This window comes from Macaca nemestrina, chromosome 7 (genome assembly GCF_043159975.1).
Source record: "Macaca nemestrina isolate mMacNem1 chromosome 7, mMacNem.hap1, whole genome shotgun sequence".
Taxonomy (NCBI): Eukaryota; Metazoa; Chordata; class Mammalia; order Primates; family Cercopithecidae; genus Macaca; species Macaca nemestrina.
Window position 1 is genome coordinate 49,784,596 of NC_092131.1, and position 23,850 is coordinate 49,808,445.

A 23,850-nucleotide genomic window follows, 5' to 3' on the forward strand; every position below is an offset into this window, starting at 1 on the left:
ATAGAAAACTTTCAAAAAACATTGCTTCTGTACTGAACAACTGTGATTTTCTTGTCATTATTCCCTAAACGATATAGTATAACAGCTATTTACACTGTATTAGGTATTGCAAGTAATTAGAGATGACTTAACATATACAGGAGGATATGCACAGGTTATATGCAAATACTTAACCATTTTATATGAGGGACTTCAGCAACCTTGGATTCTGGTATTCATGGGAGGTCCTAAAACCAATCCCCCACAAAAACCAAGGGACGACTATATTTGCCTTAGAGTAGAAAAGAAACCAGCATCATCTTACACATCATCTCATATGCGGAATATTTTTAACTATTCAATTCCCATCCCTACCGTCATTTCCATCCATCTTCTACCCTGATATGAGACTTATCCTTCAGAATATATAGCTCATTGTCACTATTTTAAAGCCTTTCAACATTTTCTTTGCTGAAAATCAGCATGGAACACAGACTTTTACATGACTGGACCCCTTCCTACATCTTCAATATCATCTCTAAACCTCATACTCTACACACCAAGCATACTTAACTATCTCTGGCCCAAATATTTTCATACCAGTTCCTGTGCTTGCAACTACCAAGTCTCCTTACAGCTCACACTCTTTTCCTTGCCTCCTGTCCAGAAACATTCTGTTCCCTAATTGTTGTCCCTTTATCATATCACCTCTAAGATTTTATCAGTGTGACTTCACACCTATGTCTCCACATCTATGACTAACTTAGTGCCCAATAGATGTTTACTGAAAAAGTTCTCTCTGGCCCGGCGCGGTGGCTCAGGTCTGTTACCCCAACACTTTGGGAGGTCAAGGTAGGCAGATCACTTGAGGTCAGGAGTTCAAGACCAGTCTGGCCAACATGGCAAAACCCCATCTCTACTAAAAATAAAAAAATTAGCCAGGCGTGGTGGAAGGCGCTTGTAATCCCTGCTACTCAGGAGGCTGAGGCAGGAGAATGGCTTGAACCCGGGAAGCAGAGGTTGCAGTGACCCGAGATCGTGCCACTGCACTCCAGCCTGGGCGACGAGCGAGACTCCATCTCAAAAAAAAAACAAAAAAAAGTTATGGGAAAAAAAAAGTTCTCTCTACTATTTTTACTTCCTTGAAAAGAGTAGAGAAGTTTGATGAACTCAGAGCTCAGTTGAAAGGTATTCTACATAGTCTGAAAGCAAAGTGTTTCATAATGTAATTTAAGTGAGAGGCTTAAGAATGACTAATGTCAGCCTGGGCAGCATGGTGAGACCCCGTCTCTACAAAAAAATAAAAATAAAAAAAAATAATTAGCCAGGCATCGTAGCCCATGCCTGTGGTCCCAGCTACTCAGGATGCTGAGGTAGGAGCATCGCTTGAACCAGGAGGTGAAAGCTGCGGTCAGCCATGATGGCACCACTGCACTCCAGCTCAGGTGACAGAGCAATTGTCTCAAAAAGTAAAACAAAACATAAAACACTAATGTAACATTACCAATAGAATAAAACTCAAGTTTTCTTTAATATCTTAGTAATTAAATATGACTGATGATAAACAACTCAAAGGTAGGACTACAGCTGAGCACTCAGATGTTAGTATATGCACTATTTTGACCAAACATGTTTGACTTTTTTTTTTTTTAAGTCATAAGCCAAACATGTCTTTTCATTTTAGAAAAATCTAGTCATAAGTCTTCTCTGTGAAGCCAAATTTGAATATTTATACCTATTGCAGGTCTTTATGCAGCTGAATCCCCACTTCACCCCAAAATAAAGTATCAGCACTTCACTTTAACAGAAAGAAAAACTGTGCTTAATGGGAATTGTGAGATGTAATTTTGTATGGACTAATTACTGACTGCCAAAAATAATCTCCATTTAATAGCATATTACCTACAGGCTTAAAGTATATCAGATGAAAATTAATGAGAAAACTGAAGTATAATTGGCTGCTTAATGTTAACACAGCATATATTTAAAATTACCTAAGAATATCAGGGACTAATACCAGAGAGTTTATTATAATCAGATTAAAGTCGTTATCAGTTCCTTGTTTTATAATCACTTCAGATCTATATAGTCCTTTTCACTATTCAAACTTTTCTTTTTTTTTTTTTGTAGAGGCAGAGTCTCTATTGCCCCGGCTAGAGTACAGTGGTATGATCACAACTCACTCACTCCACCATTGAACTCCTGGGCTCAAATGATCCTCCCAAGCAGCTCCTAAGTAGCTATGACTACAGGCATGTGATACGGCACCTGGCTAAATTTTAAATTTTTTTGTAGAGATAGGTTCTCACTACGTTGGCCAGGCTGGTCTCATACTCCTGGGCGCGAGGGATCCTCCCACCTCAGCCTCCCAAAGTACTGGGATTACAGGCGTGAGCCATGGCACCCAGCCTCAAGTAGTTTCTATGTACACTGTTTTATTTAATAATTGCCCTAATGCTTCTCGATAAGAGTTCCTATTTTTAAGTATGTAAAAGGCTAAGATTCTGGGGAACATAATAATTATCTATAGTACAGATCTGCCTTTTGAATAATTCACAAAATTTCATACCTGCAGCCAAAAGGTCTAACAGCACTGTAGAGTGTATATGCATGCACATACATGGCCACTCTGTCTGCAAGATGCTATGAAGGGAAGCAGAAGAGCTTATTAATAAACTTCTATTACTGTCCAAAAGGTTTCTCAACATGTTATCAACTTACTTTTAGTGGAATGTTGTAGCCAAAGTTAGATCTAAAGTTGGAAGCTTCTTCTCTTGCTATGTCTGCTAAAGAACGAGCATCTGCCAACAAACCTGCTACTGCCTGAAAAAAAAAGCACCAATTTACTAGAGGAACACATTCCTATCACAAATCAAAGTCTGCAATTATTAAAGATTTACTAAATTTTTTTAACAAGTATTACCATTCAAAATAAACTTTTTTGGTTTAAAGGCTCTCTACAAGGCATTTTGATGCTTGAGTATGAAATTATAATTTAGAAATTTACTAAGTATAACTTCATTGCTTTGTCCAATGCTCATATTCAGGACTATTTCCTTTTTTTTTTTTTTTTCTGTGACAGAGTCTCGCTCTGTTGCCTGGGCTGGAGTGCAGTGGCCTGATCTCCACTCACTGCAAGCTCCGCCTCCTTAGTTCGCGCCATTCTCCTGCCTCAGCTTCCCTAGTAGCTGGGACTACAGGCGCCCGCCACCACGCCGGCTAATTTTTTTGTATTTTTAATAGAGACAAGGTTTCACCATGTTAGCCAGGATGGTCTCGATCTCCTGACCTGGTGATCCACCCACCTCGGCCTCCCAAAGTGCTTGGATTACAGGCGTGAGCCACCATGCCTAGCCAATATTCAGGACTACTTCTATCATAAATCCTCTTCCCCTGATTTACTACCTCATTATAAAGAAAAAAAACCATGGGTCTTGGTCAGATTTCATCTTTTTTTTTTTTTTTTTTGAGACAGAGTCTCACTGTGTCACCTAGGCTGGAGCGCAATGGCACCATCTGGGCTGACTGCAACCTTTGCCTCCCAGGTTCAAGGGATTCTCCTGCCTCAGCTTCCCCAGCAGCTGGAATTGGCTAATTTTTGTATTTTTAGTAGAGACAGAGTTTGGTTTTGCCATGTTAGCCAGGCTGGTCTTGAACTGCTGACTTCAGGTGATCAGCTTGCCTCAGCCTCCCAAAATGTTGTGATTACAGGTGTGAGCCACTGTGCCTGCCCCAATTTTGATCTTTTCTCTAAAGTTATTACCGGCTGCCTGCCCCAATTTTGATCTTTTCTCTAAAGTTATTACCGGTTGGGGATATCTAATCCAAAAATCTGAAATTTAAAACATTTCAGAATCTGAAACAAACAAACAAACAAAAAACAGAACTGCAGTTACTACGTATGTGCCGAGAAGCCCTCAGGCACTGCAGTGAAATCACATGCTAGTGTGGCATATTTTTCTTTTTTCTTTTTTTTTGAGACAGAGTTTTGCTCTTGTTGCCCAGGCTGGAGTGCAGTGGCGCAATCTCAGCTCACCGCAACCTCGGTCTCCTGGGTTGAAGCTATTCTCCTGCCTCAGCCTCCCGAGTACCTGGGACTACAGGTGCATGCCACCATAGCCCGGCAAATTTTTGTATTTGTAATAGAGACGGGGTTTCTCCATGTTAGTCAGGCTAGTCTTGAATTTCCGACCTCAGGTGATCCGCCTTGCCTTGGCCTCCTAAAGTGCTGGGATTACAGGTGTGAGCCACTGCGCCCAGCCTAGTGTGGCATATTTTAAGTTTGGAGAAAAATGTCCAAGTAGTTCAGTTTGAACATTAGATCATTTTACTACATTCCTTTCAATGCCTTCACATCTTTCAGAAGCTAGTCTGTTAGTGGTTGCTATGAAAAAAAGTAAGTAATGTGCAAAAATCATCGTGAAACAGGAAATGACAGGGGCTGCATCCCAAGTTGGGAAGTTGTGCAGTGTACATACTAGAAATTTTGGTTGCTTAAAATGAAATAAAACATTTTAATTTTTAAATAAAAATATTTTTCACTATATGTGTATTTTTTTAAAAAATGGCTACTAAGTTTTTAGGATGTAAACACTAAGTTCTTTGGACCTAAATACTTAAAAACGAAACCATTAGGTATTTTTAACCTAGAGAAGCCATGAGAAAAACTACTGGGACACTTACGGTACCATAAACCAACCAAATTTGAAACCCTCTAGCCTAGGACAGTTACAGAATTTAAAAGTGGTATCAAAATCTTTAAAAGCCTTTTTTTCCTATGCTACCCAGTAATAGTAATAATAATTACTAAGAGATACTGAGCACTCATTACATGTTAAACATTTTACATAACAATTTTTAACCTCACAACAACTGTATGTGCCAAGTACTATTATCACCCTTGTTTTGCAGACAAGAAAATGGGTGTTTAGAATAACTTCTCCAAGGTAACCCATGCCAGTAAGTTATACCACTTAAAGAATCTTCTATTGCTTTAGAGAAAGCTTACTATAAAGTCACATAATTCTCAAATCACTTGAAGATGACAACTGTGGAAGGAGGGAGGATATTAAGCCTTAATTTTCTCCAACCCTCCTCAATGTCTAATGTTGGCCGGACACACTGGCTCATGCCTGTAATCTCAGCAACTCAGGAAGCTAAGGCAGGAGGATTGCTTGAGCCCAGGAGTTCAAGACCAGCCTGAGCAACACAGCAAGATCATATCTCTTAAAACAAACAAAAAGTTATCCAGGTGTGGTAGCACACTTGTAGTCACAGCTACTTGGGAGGCTGAGGCAGGAGAATCACTTGAGCCCAGGAGCACAAGGCTGCGGTGAGCTATGATCATGTCACTGCACTCAAGCCTGGGCAACAGAGCAAGGCCTGCGTGTGTGTGTGTATATATTTATGCATAATTTTTTTCAAAACATAAACTTTTTCTATTACATAAAAATATACAAGATCACCTCCTACTAGCTAGGTTACAATCTAGCACATTTCAAAACATATCAATTTCACTGGCAATAATAAATCTGTTCAGCATGATTCTTAGCAAACTAACAGAAGAACAGAAAACCAAAAACCACATGTTCTCTCTTATAAGTGGAAGCTAAATGATGAGAATTCATAGATACAAAGACAGGAACAACAGACATTGGGGCCTACTTGAGGGTGCAGGGTGGGAGGAGGAAGAGGATCAGAAAAAATAACTACTGGGTCCTAGGCTTAGTACCCAGATAACGAAAAAAATATGTACAACACCACAAAAAATCAAAAGAAAACGTATATATACACAATGGAATACTGTTCATCCTTTAAAAAGAATAAAATGCTAGGCTGGGTGTGGTGGCTCACGCCTATAATCCCAGCACTTTGGGAGGCAGAGGCGGGTAGATCACTTGAGGTCAGGAGTCCGAGACAAGCCTGACCAATATGGTGAAACCCCATCTCTACTGAAAATACAAAAATTAGCTAGGTGTGGCAGCGTATGTCTGTAATCCCAGCTACTGGCGAGGCTGAGGCAGGAGAATTGCTTGAATCCAGGAGGCGGAGGTTGCACTGGGCTGAGATTGCACCATTGCACTCCTTCCTGGACGACAGAGACTCCACCTCAAAAAATAAATTAAAATATGGCCGGGCGCAGTGGTTCAAGCCTGTAATCCTAGCACTTTGGGAGGCCAAGACAGGCGGATCACAAGGTCAGGGGATCGAGACCATCCTGGCTAACATGGTGAAACCCCGTCTCTACTAAAAAATACAAGAAACTACCCGTCAAGGTGGCGGGCACCTGTAGTCCCAGCTACTCGGGAGGCTGAGGCAGGAGAATGGCGTAAATCCAGGAGGCGGACCTTGCAGTGAGCTGAGATCCGGCCACTGCAGTCCAGCCTGGGCGACAGAGCGAGACTCCATCTCAAATAAATAAATAAATACATAAATAAATAAATAAATAAATAAAAATAAAATCCTGTCATTTGCAGCAAAATAAAATCTGTTCAGGAGAAAAATATTGAGATAAAATAATCTTTGAAGAAGAAAAATTAGCTTTATGGTTTACTGGTTATACTTTACCAGTACCTTTTGTGTTTGTGTGTAACATTAAATCTCACTTAGATATAAGAAAGCTATCAGCTGAACGATGTGGGTCATATAAGGTGTCTTTTCATTTAGAAAGGGCTCTGGAGTAACACGCAGACCCACGTTTGAATCCCAGCTTTTCTTTACTAACTGTGCATCTAGTTTTTCACCTGTGAAAATGGCATGAGGCCGGGCGCAGTGGCTCACGCCTGTAATCCCAGCACTTTGGGAGGCTGAGGCAGGCGGATGATCACTTGAGGTCAGGAGTTCAAGACCAGCCTGGCCAACATGGTGAAACCCCATCTCTACTAAAAACATAAAAATTAGCTGGGCATGGTAGCAGGCACCCATAGTCCCAGCTACTTGGGAGGCTGAGGTAGGAAAATTGCTTGAACCCAGGATGCAGAGAGTGCAGTGAGCTGAGATGGCAACCACGGCAATCCAGCCTGGGTGACAGAGCGAGACTCTGTCTCAAGCCAAAAAGAAAAGAAACAAAATGACATTGATATAACCTTCACTGGATTGTCAAAATTAAACAAGGTAATTTATGTAAAGAGCTCCCAGCATAGAACCTAATATACAAATATTCTCCTTTCTTCCTTTCCTTTTCAGGTGGCCGGATTAGAATCATTTCATTCTTTTTTTTTTTTTTTTTCCCGGTATTGGTTCTTACAAGCCAAGTCTGCCATCTATGTAGGGTAACTGTGGTATATACCAGTAGTGTATTTATGGCTCGGCTTGCAATTTAGTCCCTCACAACTTAGATACCAACTGCATGAATAACTTATTTCAGTGATGCCCTATGAAACTATTATGGATGTGTTCACTTTTCCTTTTCATTAAACATCCTTTCCTGATGTTCCACCTTATATAAAGGTGTTTGCTATCTGATGGCATCTTTACTGTGACAGTGATCCCCACAAGAGATACAGAAAGCTAAAGATTCTTCACCTCTCAAGCATATGCCTTCATCAGTGATGTGTGTTGCCAAGATCTCATTTCTACACATACTCCCCACCCCTCTCCCTCTCCTGCTCTTCTTTCAGCAACTTGGATTTTCCCCCATCACTAATAAGGTTATGAGAATACTGCCTTTCTACTTGACAGTGAACTGGACCAATGCAGTAACTCGCTCTGATTACTTTTGTGACTGCACAGTGATCTATTCCAATCAGTTACTTCAAAAGAAATTGGACAAGACAAAAAGGAACATTTTAAAACATTACCTTACCATTCCAACATGCCGATCAACATTAAAAAGTCGTTTGTTGGAACCTTCTTCATAAAGTTTAGAAAGGACTAATTTTTCTACCCCAAAGACAACACCATCTTTGCATCTGATTCCAATAGCTGTACTGAAACAAGGAGAAGAAAATCAGTTTTTTAACTGAAAATAAACTTCATAAACTTACAAAAAAACAAAACAAAATAAGTAACATTTAAAGGCATGCCAAATACCTTAAAACATTTGAAAACCAGGAAGAGAAAACACACTAAAGTGTAATAAATACATTAAATCCATATAAATATCATGTGACCCTCCCTCCAGAATCTAGTACATCATTTGACTAAAAATATATTAATATATAAGTATAAAAATGCTAATGAAACACAATATGGTGCAGTGTCTGACTTATGATAATTATGTTATAAACAAATGACATAAATTCATGTCCACTAAAAATGGTACATAACAGACATATAAAAGACAGGTTAGATACAAACTTAAAAGTTAACAGTGACTGTTCTGGGTAGAAGGATTATGATTTATTCTTCCTTTTGCTCATCTCTTTCTTCCAATTTTCCCATAATAAACATATTGCTTCTAATAAGTATATAAGAGAATAAAATATATGTTCTGCTACAACTGTTTAAAATAAAAAGATCTTAAAATAACCTCTTAAAGCCAGGCATGGTGTAATCTCGGCACTTTGGGATGCCGAGGCAGGAGGATCTCGTAAGCCCAGGAGTCCAAGACCAGCCTGGGAAACGTGGCGAAACCTGGCTTAGCCAGGCATGGTGGTACACGCCTGTAGTCCCAGCTTCCTGGGAGGCTGAGGTGAGAGATTGCTTGAGCCCAGTTAGGTGGAGGCTGCAGTGAGCCAAGATTGCACCACTGCACACCAGTCTGTGCAACCGGGTGAGACCCTGTCTCACACACACACACACACACACACAACCTCTTAAGTAAAATGTGGAGAAATTACATGTTGCCATTTCAAGATGAAAATGTGTTACACTTTATTGTTCTGTTCCTTTTTAATAAAGGTAGTTCTGATTGGAAACAATAGAGACAAAATAAGCAATGCTTGATTGTACAGTTTTCTGGTAAAATTATCTCAACTTTCTCTTCTTTTTTTTATTTTAAAGAAACGGAGTCTTGCCATACTGCCCAGGCTTGACTTGAAGTCTGGAGCTCAAGTGATCCTCTCACCTTAGTCTCAGTAGCTGGGACTACCAGCACAACTTCTCTATTTTGGGTAACAGCATCACCAAACTCTACATCCTCCAGGTTGAGCTTCTATTTACTATTAATTTTTTTTCTTCAAAATTTCCTTCATGTCCACTTCTTTACAATAATTATACCAGCATTGGGATCCTTATAATTTCAGGCCTACATTACTACAGCATCTTTTCTACTTCTCTAATCCATTTTATCTAAGACCAGCCTAATTGCTAGCTTTGTTTCATTTTGCCAGTCATAATCTAAAAAGGGATCCACAACCTAAAAAGCAGGGGAATTGTGTCATTCACAGGTCTCTTAAAATCTGATGAAACTATGGCATTTCTTCCCAGAAAAATGAACAGATGCACACAACAAATTTTCTAAGAATTTCTGACACTCCTTCCCCAACACTTTAGGTGTCTTCCATAGCTCCCCTTGCAAGTTTAAACTCCTAAGAGTCTGACAGAGCCCCCTGAGCATATTCAATTCCCTGTTATAAATTCTGTACTCTAGTGAAGTTACCTCACTGTCAACCTTCAAACACCTCATGTTCATTTTTTATTCCATGTCTTTGAGGTTATCCTGGATGCTAGAATACATTTCCTCTTCACCACTGCTAATTTAAATGAATTTCCCCAAAAGGTTTGCAAACTTACTTGAACTCAAGCTCTATAGGTCAGAATGTAACCTCAGGACTTTGGAAGGCCCAAGTGAGAGGATTGCCTGAGGCCAAGAGTTCAAGACCCATCTGGCCAACATTTTGAAACCCTGTCACTTTTTTTTTTTTGGAGATGGAGTCTTGCTCTGTCTCCCCAGCTGGAGTGCAGTGGCGCGATGTTGGCTCACTGCAACCTCCACCTCCCGGCTTCAAGTGATTCTCCTGTCTCAACCTCTCAAGTAGCTGGGATTACAGGAGCACACCGCCACACCCAGCTAATTTTTTGTATTTTCAGTAGAAACGGGGTTTCACCGTGTTGCCCAGGCTGGTCTCGAACTCCTGAGCTCAGGCAATCCACCTGCTTCAGCCTCCCAAAGTGCTAGGATTACAGGCGTGGCTCACGCTCAGCAGGAAGCCTGTCTTAATTATCTCAACTCAACATCTTCCTCAATGTTTAAAACATTCTTGAAAATCTGGAAATCTCTGAGATCCGCTCAGGCAGTCTTCAAGGTCAATAATTTTCAAAAGAATTCAAAGACTTCGGCTGGGTGCAGTGGCTCACACCTATAATACCAGCACTTTGGGAGGCCTAGGCAGGCGGATCACTTGAGCTCAGGAGTTTGAGACCAGCCTGGGCCACACAGTGAAACCCTGTCTCTACAAAAAATTAGCCAGGCATGGTGGCACATGCTTGCAGTCCTAACTACCTTGCAGGGCTGAGGCAGGAGAATAGCTCGAGACCAGAAGGTCGAGTCTGCAGTGAGCTGTAATCACACCACTGCACTGCAGCCTGGGTGACAAAGCAAGATCCTATGTTCTGCCCCTAAAAAAAGTTTTTTTAAAAAAAAAGGAATAACAGGCCAGGCACAGTGACTCACACCTGTAATCCCATCACTTTGGGAGGCCAAGGCAGGAGGATTACTTGAGCCCAAAAGTTCAAGACCAGCTGAGGCAACACAGTGAGACCATGTCTCCTTTTTAAAATGAATAATTTTTTTTTTAATAAGAAACTATCATTTGTTCAGTTTTGGTGTATCAAAGACAGGTTACATAGATCGTTAAAAAGAAGAACTTTTAGGCTGGGCACGGTGGCTCATGCCTATAATCCCAGCACTTCAGGAGGCCGAGGCAGGTGGGTCACCTGAGGTTGGGAGTTCGAGACCAGCCTGACCAACATGGAGAAACCCTGTCTCTACTAAAAATACAAAATTAGCTGGGTGTGGCGGTGCATGCCTGTAATCCCAGCTACTCAGGAGGCTGAAGCAGGAGAACTGCTTGAACCCAGGAGGCGGAGGTTGCAGTGAGCCAAGATCGCGCCGTTACACTCCAGCCTGGGCAACAAGAGCGAAACTATGTCTCATTATAAAAAGAAAAAGAAGAAAAAGCACTTTCCTCACTTTTTCTCTTTCTGAGACAGTCTCTGTTGCTTAGGCTAGAGTGCAGTGGTGCAATCTCGCCTCACTGCAACATCCACCTGCCAGGTTCAAGCGATTCTCCTGCCTCAGCCTCCCAAGTAGCTGAAACTACAGGCGTGTGCCATCACGCCCGGCTAATTTTTGTATTTTTTTATTTTTTAGTAGAGACAGGGTTTTACCATGTTGGCCAGGCTGGTCTTGAACTCCTGACCTCAGGTGATCTGCCCCGCTCAGCCTCCCAAAGTTCTGGGATTACAGAAGTGAGCCACCACGCCTGGCTGCGTTTTTTCTTCATTCAGGAAAAAAACACATTCGTTTTTAAGGTTTCAACTTTTAAAAATATTTCATCTTTGCATAAATCTGACTTTTTAAAAATCATATTTAGGCTGGTCGTGGTGGCTCACACCTGTAATCCCAGCTCTTTGTAATCATGAGAAATATAGGACTGGGGCTACTCTTTGGGAGTGCAAGGCAAGTGGATCACTTGAGACCAGGAGTTTGAGACCAGCCTGGCCAACGTGGCGAAACCCCGTCTCTACTAAAAATGCAAAAATTATCTGGGAATGGTGGCACATGCCTGTAATCCCAGCTACTGGAGAGGCTGAGGCAAGAGAATCACTTGAACTCAGGAGGCAGAGGTTACAGTGAGCCAAGATCATACCACTGCACTCTAGCCTAGGTGACAGAGTGAGACTCAAGTCTCAAAAGAGAAACAGACATAGAAAAAATCTTTGCTGAATCGAACATGTGACTAATTGCAAAAGACATTTAAAACACAAGATGTATGAGACATAAAAAATAACAAGGTCACAAATCTAATGGCCAAGGAAGCCTATGATACAAATCAAGAATTTGAAAATGGAAAACAAAAAGATGATAATGAATGTGATTTTATATACTCTGCAACATGGATAATCTAAGTGGATAATCCTGGAATCAACGAGAAATACAGGACTGGGGTTCATGGAAAACATCTGGCCTAGAAAGAGATCTAGAAATGAATAGAGATTTGGGGACATATACTAATTTGTACCAAAGTAACATAACAAAGCCTAATCACCAAAATATAAAATAAAAGGAGACATGTAATACCTGGTTAAATTTTCTTACCTACTATTCTCCACAGCCTTCATAGCATATTCAACTTGAAAAACTCTTCCGTCAGGAGAGAATGTAGAGGCTGACAGGTCATACTTAAGGAGAAAAGGCAACAGTAAGCTTGTATCTTTGGCAGTAATGACCATACAGTTTCTTCCCCTCTAAATGGCTTAAGCATCAGGAACATGTTATATCCCAACAAAGACCTTGCTTTCAAGAGAGGAAAGGGAAATTTGTCAGAGCAGCAACAGTAGCTAAGGTAAAGCTATATACCTTAGATTTCAGCTATTGAAGAGTAATGGATACAAGTCCCAGGTGAAGTCAGAACACTTTTCACACAGACTACAAAACTCATTTTTGAAAAAGATTAATATGGGGCAGTAGAACCACCACTGGAGTTCGAACATTTAAATTTGTAACCATAACTCTGCAATTAACAAACTAAAAGACTTCAAACAAATCATTTGGCATTCACCAAGCACTTAATGAGTATCTATTATGTTAGTCCACTACATGGAATACAAAGGTGATCACTCATTCATTAAGTCCTTCAATTTCAAATCAGACATGAATCTAGGTGCTAGAGATACAGCAGTAAATCAGAAAAGGCACTAAGATGAAAATAAAAGAGTAAAGCAATGGAAGGAACTACTACAGACTACATCATCAGGGAAGGCCTTCTGGGGCAGTAATATTTAGGCTGAGTCAAACCTAAATGACAAGAAGCTAGCCATTTAAGATATGAAGGAAAAGCCTTCTTGGCATTTGGCACAAAGATCTTAGGGTAGAAATAAGGCTAGCACAGTCAAGAAACAGAAGTAAGGTCACTGTGTCCCGAGCACTGTAAGCAGCAGAAAGAAGAGTAGACTGTGTTAGTGAGGTAGCTGTGGGTCAAATTATGTTGGGTCTTCCAGGCTGCAATAAGGACTTTGTATTTTATTCTAAATGCAACGAGGAATTTAAGCAGGGGGAGTGGTATGATCTACATTTTAAAAAACATCATTCTGGCTTTATGTGGAAAATGAATTCTAGAGAGAACAACAGAAGCAAAGATAAGGTGTTCCAAAGATAGTGGTACTAGCTTAGACAAGAGAAGAGGTAGAAGGGAATACTTTTTCAGAGTATAGTAAAAAAATAAAAATAATAAAAATAAACTTGCGAGGCCGGGCATGATGGCTCATTCCTGTAATCCCAGCACTTTGGCAGGTCGAGGCAGGCTGATCACGAGGTCAAAAGATCGAGCCCATCCTGGCAAACATGGTGAAACCTCGTCTCTACTAAAAATACAAAAATTAGCTGGGCGTGGTGGTGTGCACCTGTAGTCCCAGCTACTCGGAAGGCTGAGACAGGAGAATTGCTTGAACTGGGAAGCGGAGGTTGCAGTGAGCCAAGATCGTGCCACTGCACTCCAGCCTGGCGACAGAGCAAGACTCCATCTCAAAAAATAAAAAAAAAACTTGCTAAAGCGTTGGTTCTGGAAGTAAAAAAAGGAATTAAAGATGAATCACAGATGTTTTCATATGACCATTCACTGAGCTGAAGACTGTAGTAGATGCAAAATGGCAAGGTAAGGAGAAAACCCAGAGCTCTACTTTGACATGCAGTACAAAATAATCAAGTGGACAGACGTGTCAAGAAGACAAACAATTATTCATATCTGGAGTTCTTGGGAGAAATGAACACAGAAGATAAGCCTTCAACAGTGGTACTTTCTGAGTCTGTTTCCTGATCTGTTAAACCCAGATCATTAACCCTACCATTGTTACTAAAATATCCCACATGGTTATATTATCAAGTATTCTTTAAAAGGTTTGTAGAATGAAATACTATTAATTGAAGGTAATAATATAATTGCAAAGTCAGTTTGCTACAAGATTTATTATTGAGCATTTACTTATCTAAGAAAAGTATGGCAGAACTTTAGCATTCATAACCGAATGGATTAAACCATTCCAGACATAAATTACCTATTATCAAATTTAGAACACCAGTACTTGAACTTAAGGCTGAGCATGAGAATCTTGTTAAGTAGAAATTGAGGAACTGAGAAACTCATTATTCAGTAACTCTAGTGCAAATAACCAATAAATCTTGTAGAAACTGTATTTTCTATATAGAGAAGTACATAAAAGGAGTAAACTGCACATATACATACGTTTAACAAAGGAAAACCAAACAAGTTAACAAGTCCCACTGCAAAATCCTCAACAGTCTATCAAAAGTCTGAAGCTGTTAAGTTCCTAAGTAACCACTTAAACGTTTACGGGATAAATGCCTACAAGTGCTGTTAGGTACTTTGTAGAGGAAAAACAAGGACAAAGGAAAAACTGAAGGATTCATCAGATTTAGTTATTCAGATCATTTTTATTAGTTCTGTTCCGACAGGGTTTCCAGTGACTCTTAAACTGAGCGGTCGATGATCTGCACACTTAAAGACAGAGAAGGCCCGTGAATCAGCAGCAACCTGGGAACTGCAAACGCAGTCCACAGAAAGCACGATCTCCAGACCGTGGAATCCCAAATCTCACTGCCTCGGTGGTTCTCAAGAGAACACACTATTTCAAGCCCCACGAGTTTCCACTTTCGGTTTCCCTAAGTGGCTGAAGAAAGTGACTCAGCAATCCAAAGCTGCTCCAAACCTCACCGCGGCGACGCCAAGCCGGCTACACCTGGGCTGAAAAGCTTCAGGAGTCATGGTCACCTGAGACGCAGGCCTAGCATATAGGGGATAAAGACGACCGGTCTCCAAACAGCTGCAAGTGGCCCACCCAGCCGAAGGCGGTCTTAGAGCACCCCAGGTCCGCGAAACCCTTGTGGTCTGTCCCAGTTCCCTTCAACCCCAAGCCTTAGGTTAAACTATCACACCCAGAGACAGCAAACTCACCCCGGTGCCGATGGAGCTCATCGTGCTAAACCCAACGGGACGCGTAAGGATTCCAGGCCTAGAGCGCTTCCCCTACACCACAGGATGCCGCAAACTAGTAACAGACCCGCTCATTGGCTGCATCGCCAACCAATAACCTTTTTCTCTGTGGCTCGTTCCGCGGCTCCGGCCCCCAGGACCAGGAGTATTGTGGGAAAGAAGCGGGACGCTAGAGGCTGGCGGCGCGCATGTTCAGAAGCAATAGAGGCGGGGTTGGGAAAAGCAAAGGCTCCGCCTTTAGTTCACGTACTTTGAGTTTTTGGCGTCGTTTTATCTGAGAAGCTGCTCTATTCCTTTCCTAGGAATTATTATTTATCTTTTTATATTATTATTCCCTCCTCGTCACTGTATTCTGTCTTTAAGCAAAAGGGAGAGATGCTTGTATACTCACAAAGAATAGAAAAAGCAGTAGGGGCGAAGTAACCTGTCTTCCTCCGCGTCCCCATCCTGACCTAGAATCTTGATGGCATCCACCTCACCTTCTTATGCCAGGCTCTCGGGAAGTTTCGCTTCAAGGGTATCGTCTTTGAATTCAGCTTGGAATTTTACACAAGTATTAGTACTCTTTCTATGAGTATAACGCTTTTTGGTAGAGTTAAAGATATGTCTGATTAAAGATATTTATTGAGCGCTAATGTATTCCACGTGTTCAAGAAAAAACTGTAAACAGAACATACCACCGTTTCTAATGGAATTTACATTCAGTAGGAAGAAATAGATAACGATAAATAAGCAAAATAGTAAGAAGGAAGAGTGCTTTAATAGAGAATGGAGGTACTAACTTTAGGCAGTGTGCTCAGGGAATGACTTTCTAAGTGAGTGATATTTAAAATAGGATAACAAAAGAGTGGTTGGGGGAACAGTAAAAAACTTGGCTTGCGCTAGGAACTGTCACGTCAGAGTGACCCCTCATTAAGTGGGGAAGAGTGACAGGAAGAGAACAAGTGCACATGACAGCAAATCTTGAAGTGGTTTGAATTTTAATCCGATTGTAAATAGGGCATCAGCCTTTTTTTACTCCTAAATATTAATACGTCAGTGTGTATTTCCCCCCCCCCCCAACACAGGAACATTATTTTACATAGACACAGTATTATTGTGAAAATTAGAAAACTAGCAATACTGTGATCTATCAACTTTCTTTTTTTGGGGGGGTAATTTTCCCTATAAAGTCCTTCATAGCTAAAGAAAATCCAAGATCACACCTTGCATTCAGTTGTCTGCTTTAGTCTGGAAAATAGCTGCTTAGTATTTCTTCAGGTTTTTTTGTTTGTTTGTTTTTGAGACGGAGTTTCGCTCTGTCGCCCAGGCTGGAGTGCAGTGGCGCGATCTCCCGCTCACTGCAAGCTCCGCCTCCCGGGTTCACGCCATTCTCCTCCCTCGGCTTCCCGAGTAGCTGGGACTACAGGCGCCCGCCACCACGCCCAGTTAATTTTTTGTATTTTTTAGTAGAGACGGGGTTTCACCGTGTTAGCCAGGATGGTCTCGATCTGCTGACCTTGTGACCCGCCCGCCTCGGCCTCCCAAAGTGCTGGGATTACAGGCGTGAGCCACTGCGCCCAGCAGTATTTCTTCAGTTATCATGACATGAAGATTTTCGAAGAATACAAACCATTTATTTTGTAGAATATTCCTTAATTTAGGTTTGATTTTTTTGTTGTTATTTGATTCAAGTGATGCATTTGTGGCAGGAATACTACAGAAATGACCTTGTATTCATTCATGTCAGAGCATTGTATTAGGGACATGATGTTGTTTTATTGCTGATAATGTTAACTTTGATCACTGGCTGAAGATTTATCCCTGATAATGTTTCTACTTTTACCTTTGTAATTAGTATCTTGTGAGGAAATACTTTGAGAATATGTACACGTCCTGTTTACACCTCAACATTTCACTCATTATTTCTAATATCTGAGATTCTTGTTTGAATTTATTATTTCAATGGTTGCCAAATGGTGATTTTCTAATTCCGTCATTCCTTTCACATTTATAACTGGTTTTCTACTGTGAGGTTATCAGGAGTTTTTAAAGCAGGAGAATTATATGATTTGATTTAAATCATTAAATGAGCTCTTATTTCTGTGTGAAGAATGATAGCTAAGGGAAAGAAGAGAAACAGGGATACTAGTTGGAAAGTTATTGCACTTTTGTGAGCTAGCAGTAATGGAGAGTGATTTGGACTAAAGTGGTGGCAGTGGAGGTGGAAATGTGTGGATGGATTTCAGATGTGTAGGGTGCTATGGTTTGAATGTCCTCTTCAAAACACGTGTCGAAATTTAATTGCCAATGTAATGGTATTGCCATGTGGGGCCTGTAAGAGGTGATTAGATCATGAGGGCACTGTGGATGAATGTCATTTCTAGAATGGGTTAGTTATCTTGGGAGTGGGTTCCTAATACAAGGATGAATTTCACTGGATTTCAGCTCTCTGTCTCACATATTCGCTTGCTCTTCTGATCCTCTGTCGTGGGATAATACAGCACAAGGCCCTTGCCAGGTATCAGTGCCATACTCTTGAACTTCTAAAACCGTGAGCCAAATAAACTTTTCTTGTTTGTTATTACCTAGTCTGTGGTATTCTGTTATAGCAGCAGAATATGGGCTAAGACATAGGGTTTGCAGAATTGGATATAGAAAGTAAGGGGAAAAAAGGAATTTCAATTGCTTTTTCCTGCGAATGAAGCATTACAATTGATGTTTTTATTTTTGAACAAATTGATAGATAAAAGGACTTGAATTACTTGGAAGACTGGCCACTTAATTTACCTAACCCTCGTTAAAACATTCCAGTTGTAATTCTTTTTTTTTTTTTTTTTTTTTTTTGAGACTGACTCTTGCTCTGTCACCCAGGCTGGAGTGCAGTGGCATGATCTCTGCTCACTGCAACCTCTGACCCCCCGGGGTTCAAGCGATTCTTCTGCTTCAACAGCCCGCGTAGATGGGATTACAGGTGTGCACCACCATGCTCCGCTAATTTTTGTATTTTTAGTAGAGACTGGGTTTCACCATGTTGGCCAGACTGAGCGCACACTCCTGACCTCAGGTGATTCGCCCTCCTTGGCCTTCCAAAATTCTGGGATTACAAGCCTGAGCCACTGCACCTGGCCTCTAATTGCAATTCTTTCTTGGGGAGTTCCGATTTAGACCACGATAGTTCAAGAAAGGGGTGAAGAAAGCTAAAGGTTAATAGTTGCAGAAGGGTTGGCCTTGGAGGTAAACCATAAGTACTCAAAACTTGTTTAGGTATCCAGTTAATCTTTTAATTAACATCATTACCTGTGTGTGATAAACACTATTTGAGCACCTAGTGCACTCAATATTTATTAATAATTAAGAATTTGGGGGCTCTTTCGGCCGGGCGCGGTGGCTCATGCCTGTAATCCCAGCACTTTGGGAGGCCAAGGCAGGCGGGTCACCTGATGTCAGGAGTACGAGACCAGCCTGACCAACATGGTGAAACGCTGTCTCTACTGAAAATACAAAAATTAGCTGGGCGTGGTAGTGCATGCCTGTAGTCCCAGCTACTCCGCAGGCTGAGGCTGAGGCAGAAGAATTGCTTGAACCCGGGAGGCGGAGGTTGCCGTGAGCTGAGATCGCGCCCAGCCAGATTCCTTCTCAAAAAAAGAAAAAAGAAAAAAAGGCCAGGCGTAGTGGCCCATGTCTGTAATCCCAGCCCATTGGGAGGCCTAGGCGGGTGGATCGCCTGAGATCAGGAGTTCAAGACCAGCCTGGCCAACACGGTGAATCCCGGTCCCTACAAAAATTAGCCGGGCATGACGGCGGGTTCCTGTAATCCCAGTTACTTGAGAGGCTGAGGCAGGATAATCGCTTGAACCTGGGAGGCGGAGGTTGTAGTGAGCCGAGATCAAACCACTGCACTCCAGCCTGGGCGACAGAGCAAGGCAACTCTAAATGTATACTATTTTATGACGTATCTTATTATTTTTAAATTGAATACCTCAGGAAATGTGATGCCCAATGTATCTAGCTTCCAAATACTGTGCTTTGGGAATACTATCGTAAGAATTATTTGTTATTTTCAGGTTTACAAATTGGTCTTTAACTTGCACTGCTAAGCAGTAGTATAACCACACCCCTCTCCATTATCACAGAAAGTAGAAGAATTTTTTTTTTTTTTGAGATGGAGTCCCGCACTGTCGCCTCAGCCTCCCGAGTAGCTGGGATTACAGGTGTCGGCCACCACTCCCGGCTAATTTTTTGTATTTTTAGTAGAGACGGGAGCGGGGGCTAGGCTGGTCTTGAACTCCTGACCTCGTGATCTGCCTGCCTCCGCCTCCCAAAGTGCTGGGATTATAGGCGTCCCGCGCCCGGCCAGAATTTCTTATCTAGAAAGGTTCACCATCATTTCAGAATATATATATTTCCATATGACATTATTCCAGTATCTCCTATGGTAATTTGATTAAAATCAGGTTTCTGACCCTTTGCCTCTTAGAGTTCACATTCTTTACCATTAGATTTAGAGACTGTAATTCTTTCCTCCCAGCTTCTGTCATTTGAGGAGAATAATAGCACCCTCCAAACGTCCTGTCGCTCATTGCCAGACAATTACTCGAAAGAGAATTTATGTTAATTGACTCGAAGCCTCCTTTTCTGAATTTAACTCTCCTTCATCAGACCATACTAAAGAAAATAGCTAATCCCCGCGGCTGTTCAGGGAAACTAACCTCTCAGAGATTGGACTTTGTTTCTTAAATGCGGAGCCCAAACATGTAGGAATCCGGTATGCCATTTGATGGAAGTTGGATGGCCTTGATATGTATTTATGTAAACAAAACATACTGGTTGGTAAATATTTTTAAACACTTTGTTTAAAAGATTCAATGACTCTGTAATGATAAAGACTCGCATGTTTTCAATGATCTTTGGATACATATACAAACATTCTTAAATCTAAGTACAATTAAATATTTAGAACACTCTTAAAAAATAATTCTGAAGTGCCGATCTAACAGTACGTTACACATTTGTTTACAAAAGAAACTACGGGGAGGAGCAAACCATGTAGTTAAAATACTCCTCAAGAGGTAGAAATGTAAAGCACTGTGACAGGCGCCCGGCTAGCTCAGTCGGTAGAGCATGGGACTCTTAATCCCAGGGTCGTGGGTTCGAGCCCCACGTTGGGCGCGGCTTGTAATTTTTCTTCTGAAACTTAAATGGTTTCTCTAAAGCACCTGAACTACAGAGTTCTTAAGCCGAATTAGTTTAAACACTTTCAGTATTAACCAGATTCTCCAGTAAAAAGTTCTCCTTTTGTAAATGAAACAGGTCACAAACTGTGCTTGTGCAATTCAAATCACATGTCCCCTCCCCGTGTTCTCTTTAAAACACACAGGAAACCAAATGCCCACTGTTGAAGACTAGTTTTTTGTGTTACTATGCATACTTGCATAGTTGGTGGTAGAGGGCAGTTTTAATTGTTATCTTAACAAACTTATGAGCGCCACATTTTGGCTGCTTTTCTAAAATTTAAGAGACCGGATGTAAAAACATTTGGAGGCACCTGAGGACTCGGAAGAGAAAGAACCAATTTATCCTTCTCTGTTTCTCTCTCTGTGTGTCCTTCTTTTTCCTCCACTCAATATGGAGTCTATCCCTGAAGAAATATATAGTGAAAAATAGTTCTTTTTGTAGTGAGATTTATACCACCAGTGCATACATCAAGTTTTCTTCCATTCTTCTTGGGGATGGATACTAGGAAATTAAGATTCTAGTAAAGGCTCTTTGAAGACGTACAAAACAACTGAGATGTGAAAATTTGGATAGGCAATTGGATATGCGAGGGAGGAAAGGTTTCCTTCCGCCTTCTCCCTTTTGCACTGAGAACTGTGAAGTCATCAGAACGTCCTCGCCCACTCGAACCACCACAGCCAGACACATTCCAGGATCTCACCCACCAGAACACGGAGGTGAACGGTTTATGCTCCTTCATACCTGAAGCCAATCCTACCTAAAGCACTGGATCCTGTACCCTCCACGTGTCATCCCCCAGCTCGCCACTAAAGGATCAATTTTTCTCCTTTCTTGATTTTTCCGTTCAACACACAAACATGCTGTTATTTATCTTAAAAACTTCGACCTAGTTTCCTCACAGGCTGCCATTCTATTTCTCTGTTCCCCTTTGTAGCAAAAGCCCATCCCCTTTTGCCTAAGCTCAAGTTTCCCCTCCCTCCCACCTCTTAACCCTGACAATGCCCTTCAGCCATAGACCAAAAAATAAACTAAAATAAAACAGAAAACCCCCACACCTGTTGTCAAATACGTTTAATTTATTACTCATGGCAATAAGGGAGAAGTGTGGGGTGATTCAGTAAGATGGTGATTATAGGATCTTGGCTTTTGTTTGGTAATTTGGGGGAGGGTCTAAGTAAGTAGGGGCTTGTTCTGAATTGTGTGCTCTCAGAAAACCAGGGCAATTCTAGGATCTGAAATCTAAAAGGATGGCAGACTAAAGGAGGGATAAAGGTGAAACAAAGTAACAGTCACTCCTTTAGCAAGAGGGATGTTTGGTGTTTTGAGTTGCACAGTGACCAACTTGTCTGAAGGGTATGTTATGTGAAAAACAGAAGAAAAGCATAGTTTGCTGAAAGCATCATATCAATCTGTAATAGCATTGAGGCTTACCTGTGTTAGATTAGTTCCCAGATGTCAGGCACTACTTCTTGCTCTTCTCAACCCACTCTAGTCATGACTTCCTGCCCCTCCCGCCACACCCCACTAGTCTACTAAACTGTACATGAAAAGGTCATCATTCATCTCCACAAAATCAAATTAACTGCAAGGCCTAATTTACTTGGACTATCAGAAATCTATTACAAATTTGATCACTCCATGCTGGATCCACATCTCCCCTTTGGCTTCCAGGACACTAATGCTCTTGTTTTCTCCCCTATCTCACCAGCTACTTCCTTTCTCTCCTGTCTCTTCACTTGGGAGTGCTCAGGGATGGGTGAGTCCTTGTTCCTCTTCTCTATCCACACTCATGCACTTGGTGATCTTACAGTTTTAAATACCAGATACTTGCTGATGATTCACAACTTTTTTTTTTTTTTGAGACGGAGTCTCACTCTGTCGCCCAGGCTGGAGTGCAGTGGAGTGCAGTGGCATGATCTCGGCTCACTGCAACTGCCGCCTCCCGGGTTCAAGCAATTCTCCTGTCTCAACCACCCGAATAGCTGGGACTACAGGCATCCCCCACCACACCTGGCTAATTTTTGTATTTTTAGTAGAGATAGGATTTCACCATATTGGTCAGACTGGTCTCAAACTCCTGACCTCGGGTAATCTGCCCGCCTCAGCCTCCCAAAGTGCTGGGATTACAGGCATGAGCCACCGTGCCCGGCTGATTCAAAACTTTTAAGAGAGCCCAGATCTCTCCCTTAAATGTCAAACGTCTATATCCATTTGGATGTGTGGTAGATAACTCATACTAAACGTGTACAAAAACTCTTGATCTTTGCCCCAAAACTTGTTTCTCATGTAATTTTTCTTTTTTTCCCCACTAACGGCAACACCATCCTTCTAGATGCATGAACAATACTGGAAACATTATTGATTCCTATCTCTCCAACCCCATTGTGAAAGTGTCTTTCAATATTCCCCTGCCATACTGACTGTGAGCTTGGCCATGTGACTAACTTTGGCTAATAGGACAACAGAAAGCATGATGCAAACAGTGTCTTGAGGAGAACTCACACAATGGGGTTTGGATCCAAGCTGCCAAGTAATAAATCAGTATCCTGAGACCACCATGCTGAGGGAGCCTAAGCCAGCCACGTGGAGAGAAGCATGTGGAAGACAGAGAAGGCATGGAGTGAGCACTGACACTGAGACTTGTAAACAAGGCTGTCCTAGACCTTCCACCCCAGCACACCAATTAAATACAGCCAGGTGTCTATCTCCAGCTCATACTACATGGAACAGAACTGCTCACCTGAGTCTTGCCTGAATTCTGACCCACCCCACCATAAGCAAATAGGATTCATATTGTTTTAAGCCATTAACTTTTAGAAGTTTGTCACATAGCAATAGGTAACTGAAACATCCACGTAAGATCTATCAGGAAATCCTGTTGGTCTACCTTCCATGTATCCAGAATCCAGCAGTTCTCATCTTTACAGCTAGCACCCTGGCTTAGAAAACATCATCTCACTGAGATTACTGCAATGGTTTCTTAACTGATTTTCCTGCTTCAATTTGTCTCTTTAAACTCTATTCTTGACACAACATCCAGAATAATCCGGTTTAAACAAGCCAGATCTTGTCAATTTTCCACTCAAAACACTCCAAGGATATGCTGTTTGACTCAGTAAGATGTATCCTTATAAGATATACTCCCACTCCCCCATCTACTATTGCTTCTCTTCTTGCTCACTCTACACGAGCCAAATTGGCCTCCTTATCAATCCTGGAATATGTTAGGCATGCCTTTCCTTAGGTTTTTTTGTTTGTTTTTTGAGACAAGGTCTCACTCTGTCACCCAGGCTGGGGTGCAGCGGTGTGATCTTGGCTCACTGCAGCCTCCACCTCCCGGGTTCAAGCAATTCTCCTGCCTCAGCCTCAGGAGCAGCTGGGATTACAGGCATGCATGACCATACCTGGCTAATTTTTGTATTTGTGGTAGACATGGGGTTTCACCATGTTGGCCAGGCTGGTCTCGAACTCCTGACCTCAAGTGATCCACCCGCCTCAGCCTCCCAAAATGCTGGGATTACAGGGATGGGCCACCACAACT

At 41.6% G+C, this 23,850-nt stretch overlaps 1 protein-coding gene and 1 non-coding gene across 2 annotated transcripts in view; one reads left to right on the forward strand and one right to left on the reverse strand.

Moving 5' to 3' along the window:
• LOC105473625 (proteasome 20S subunit alpha 3) overlaps positions 1–15,206 on the reverse strand; it is a 27,076-nt gene extending 11,870 nt beyond the window's left edge. Inside the window, exons 1-5 of the mRNA XM_011727493.2 lie at positions 15,054–15,206; positions 12,182–12,264; positions 7,784–7,907; positions 2,701–2,802; positions 2,549–2,622 (exon numbers count right to left, since the gene is read on the reverse strand). Coding sequence (XP_011725795.1) covers positions 2,549–2,622; positions 2,701–2,802; positions 7,784–7,907; positions 12,182–12,264; positions 15,054–15,074 — 404 coding nt within the window. The 5' untranslated portion in view covers positions 15,075–15,206. The remainder of the gene's footprint in view (positions 1–2,548; positions 2,623–2,700; positions 2,803–7,783; positions 7,908–12,181; positions 12,265–15,053) is intronic.
• A 4,964-nt stretch (positions 15,207–20,170) lies between these two features.
• TRNAK-CUU (transfer RNA lysine (anticodon CUU)) lies at positions 20,171–20,243 on the forward strand. Its single transcript has one exon. It is a non-coding gene; the product is annotated as a tRNA-Lys (tRNA).
• The last annotated feature ends 3,607 nt before the right edge of the window (positions 20,244–23,850 follow it).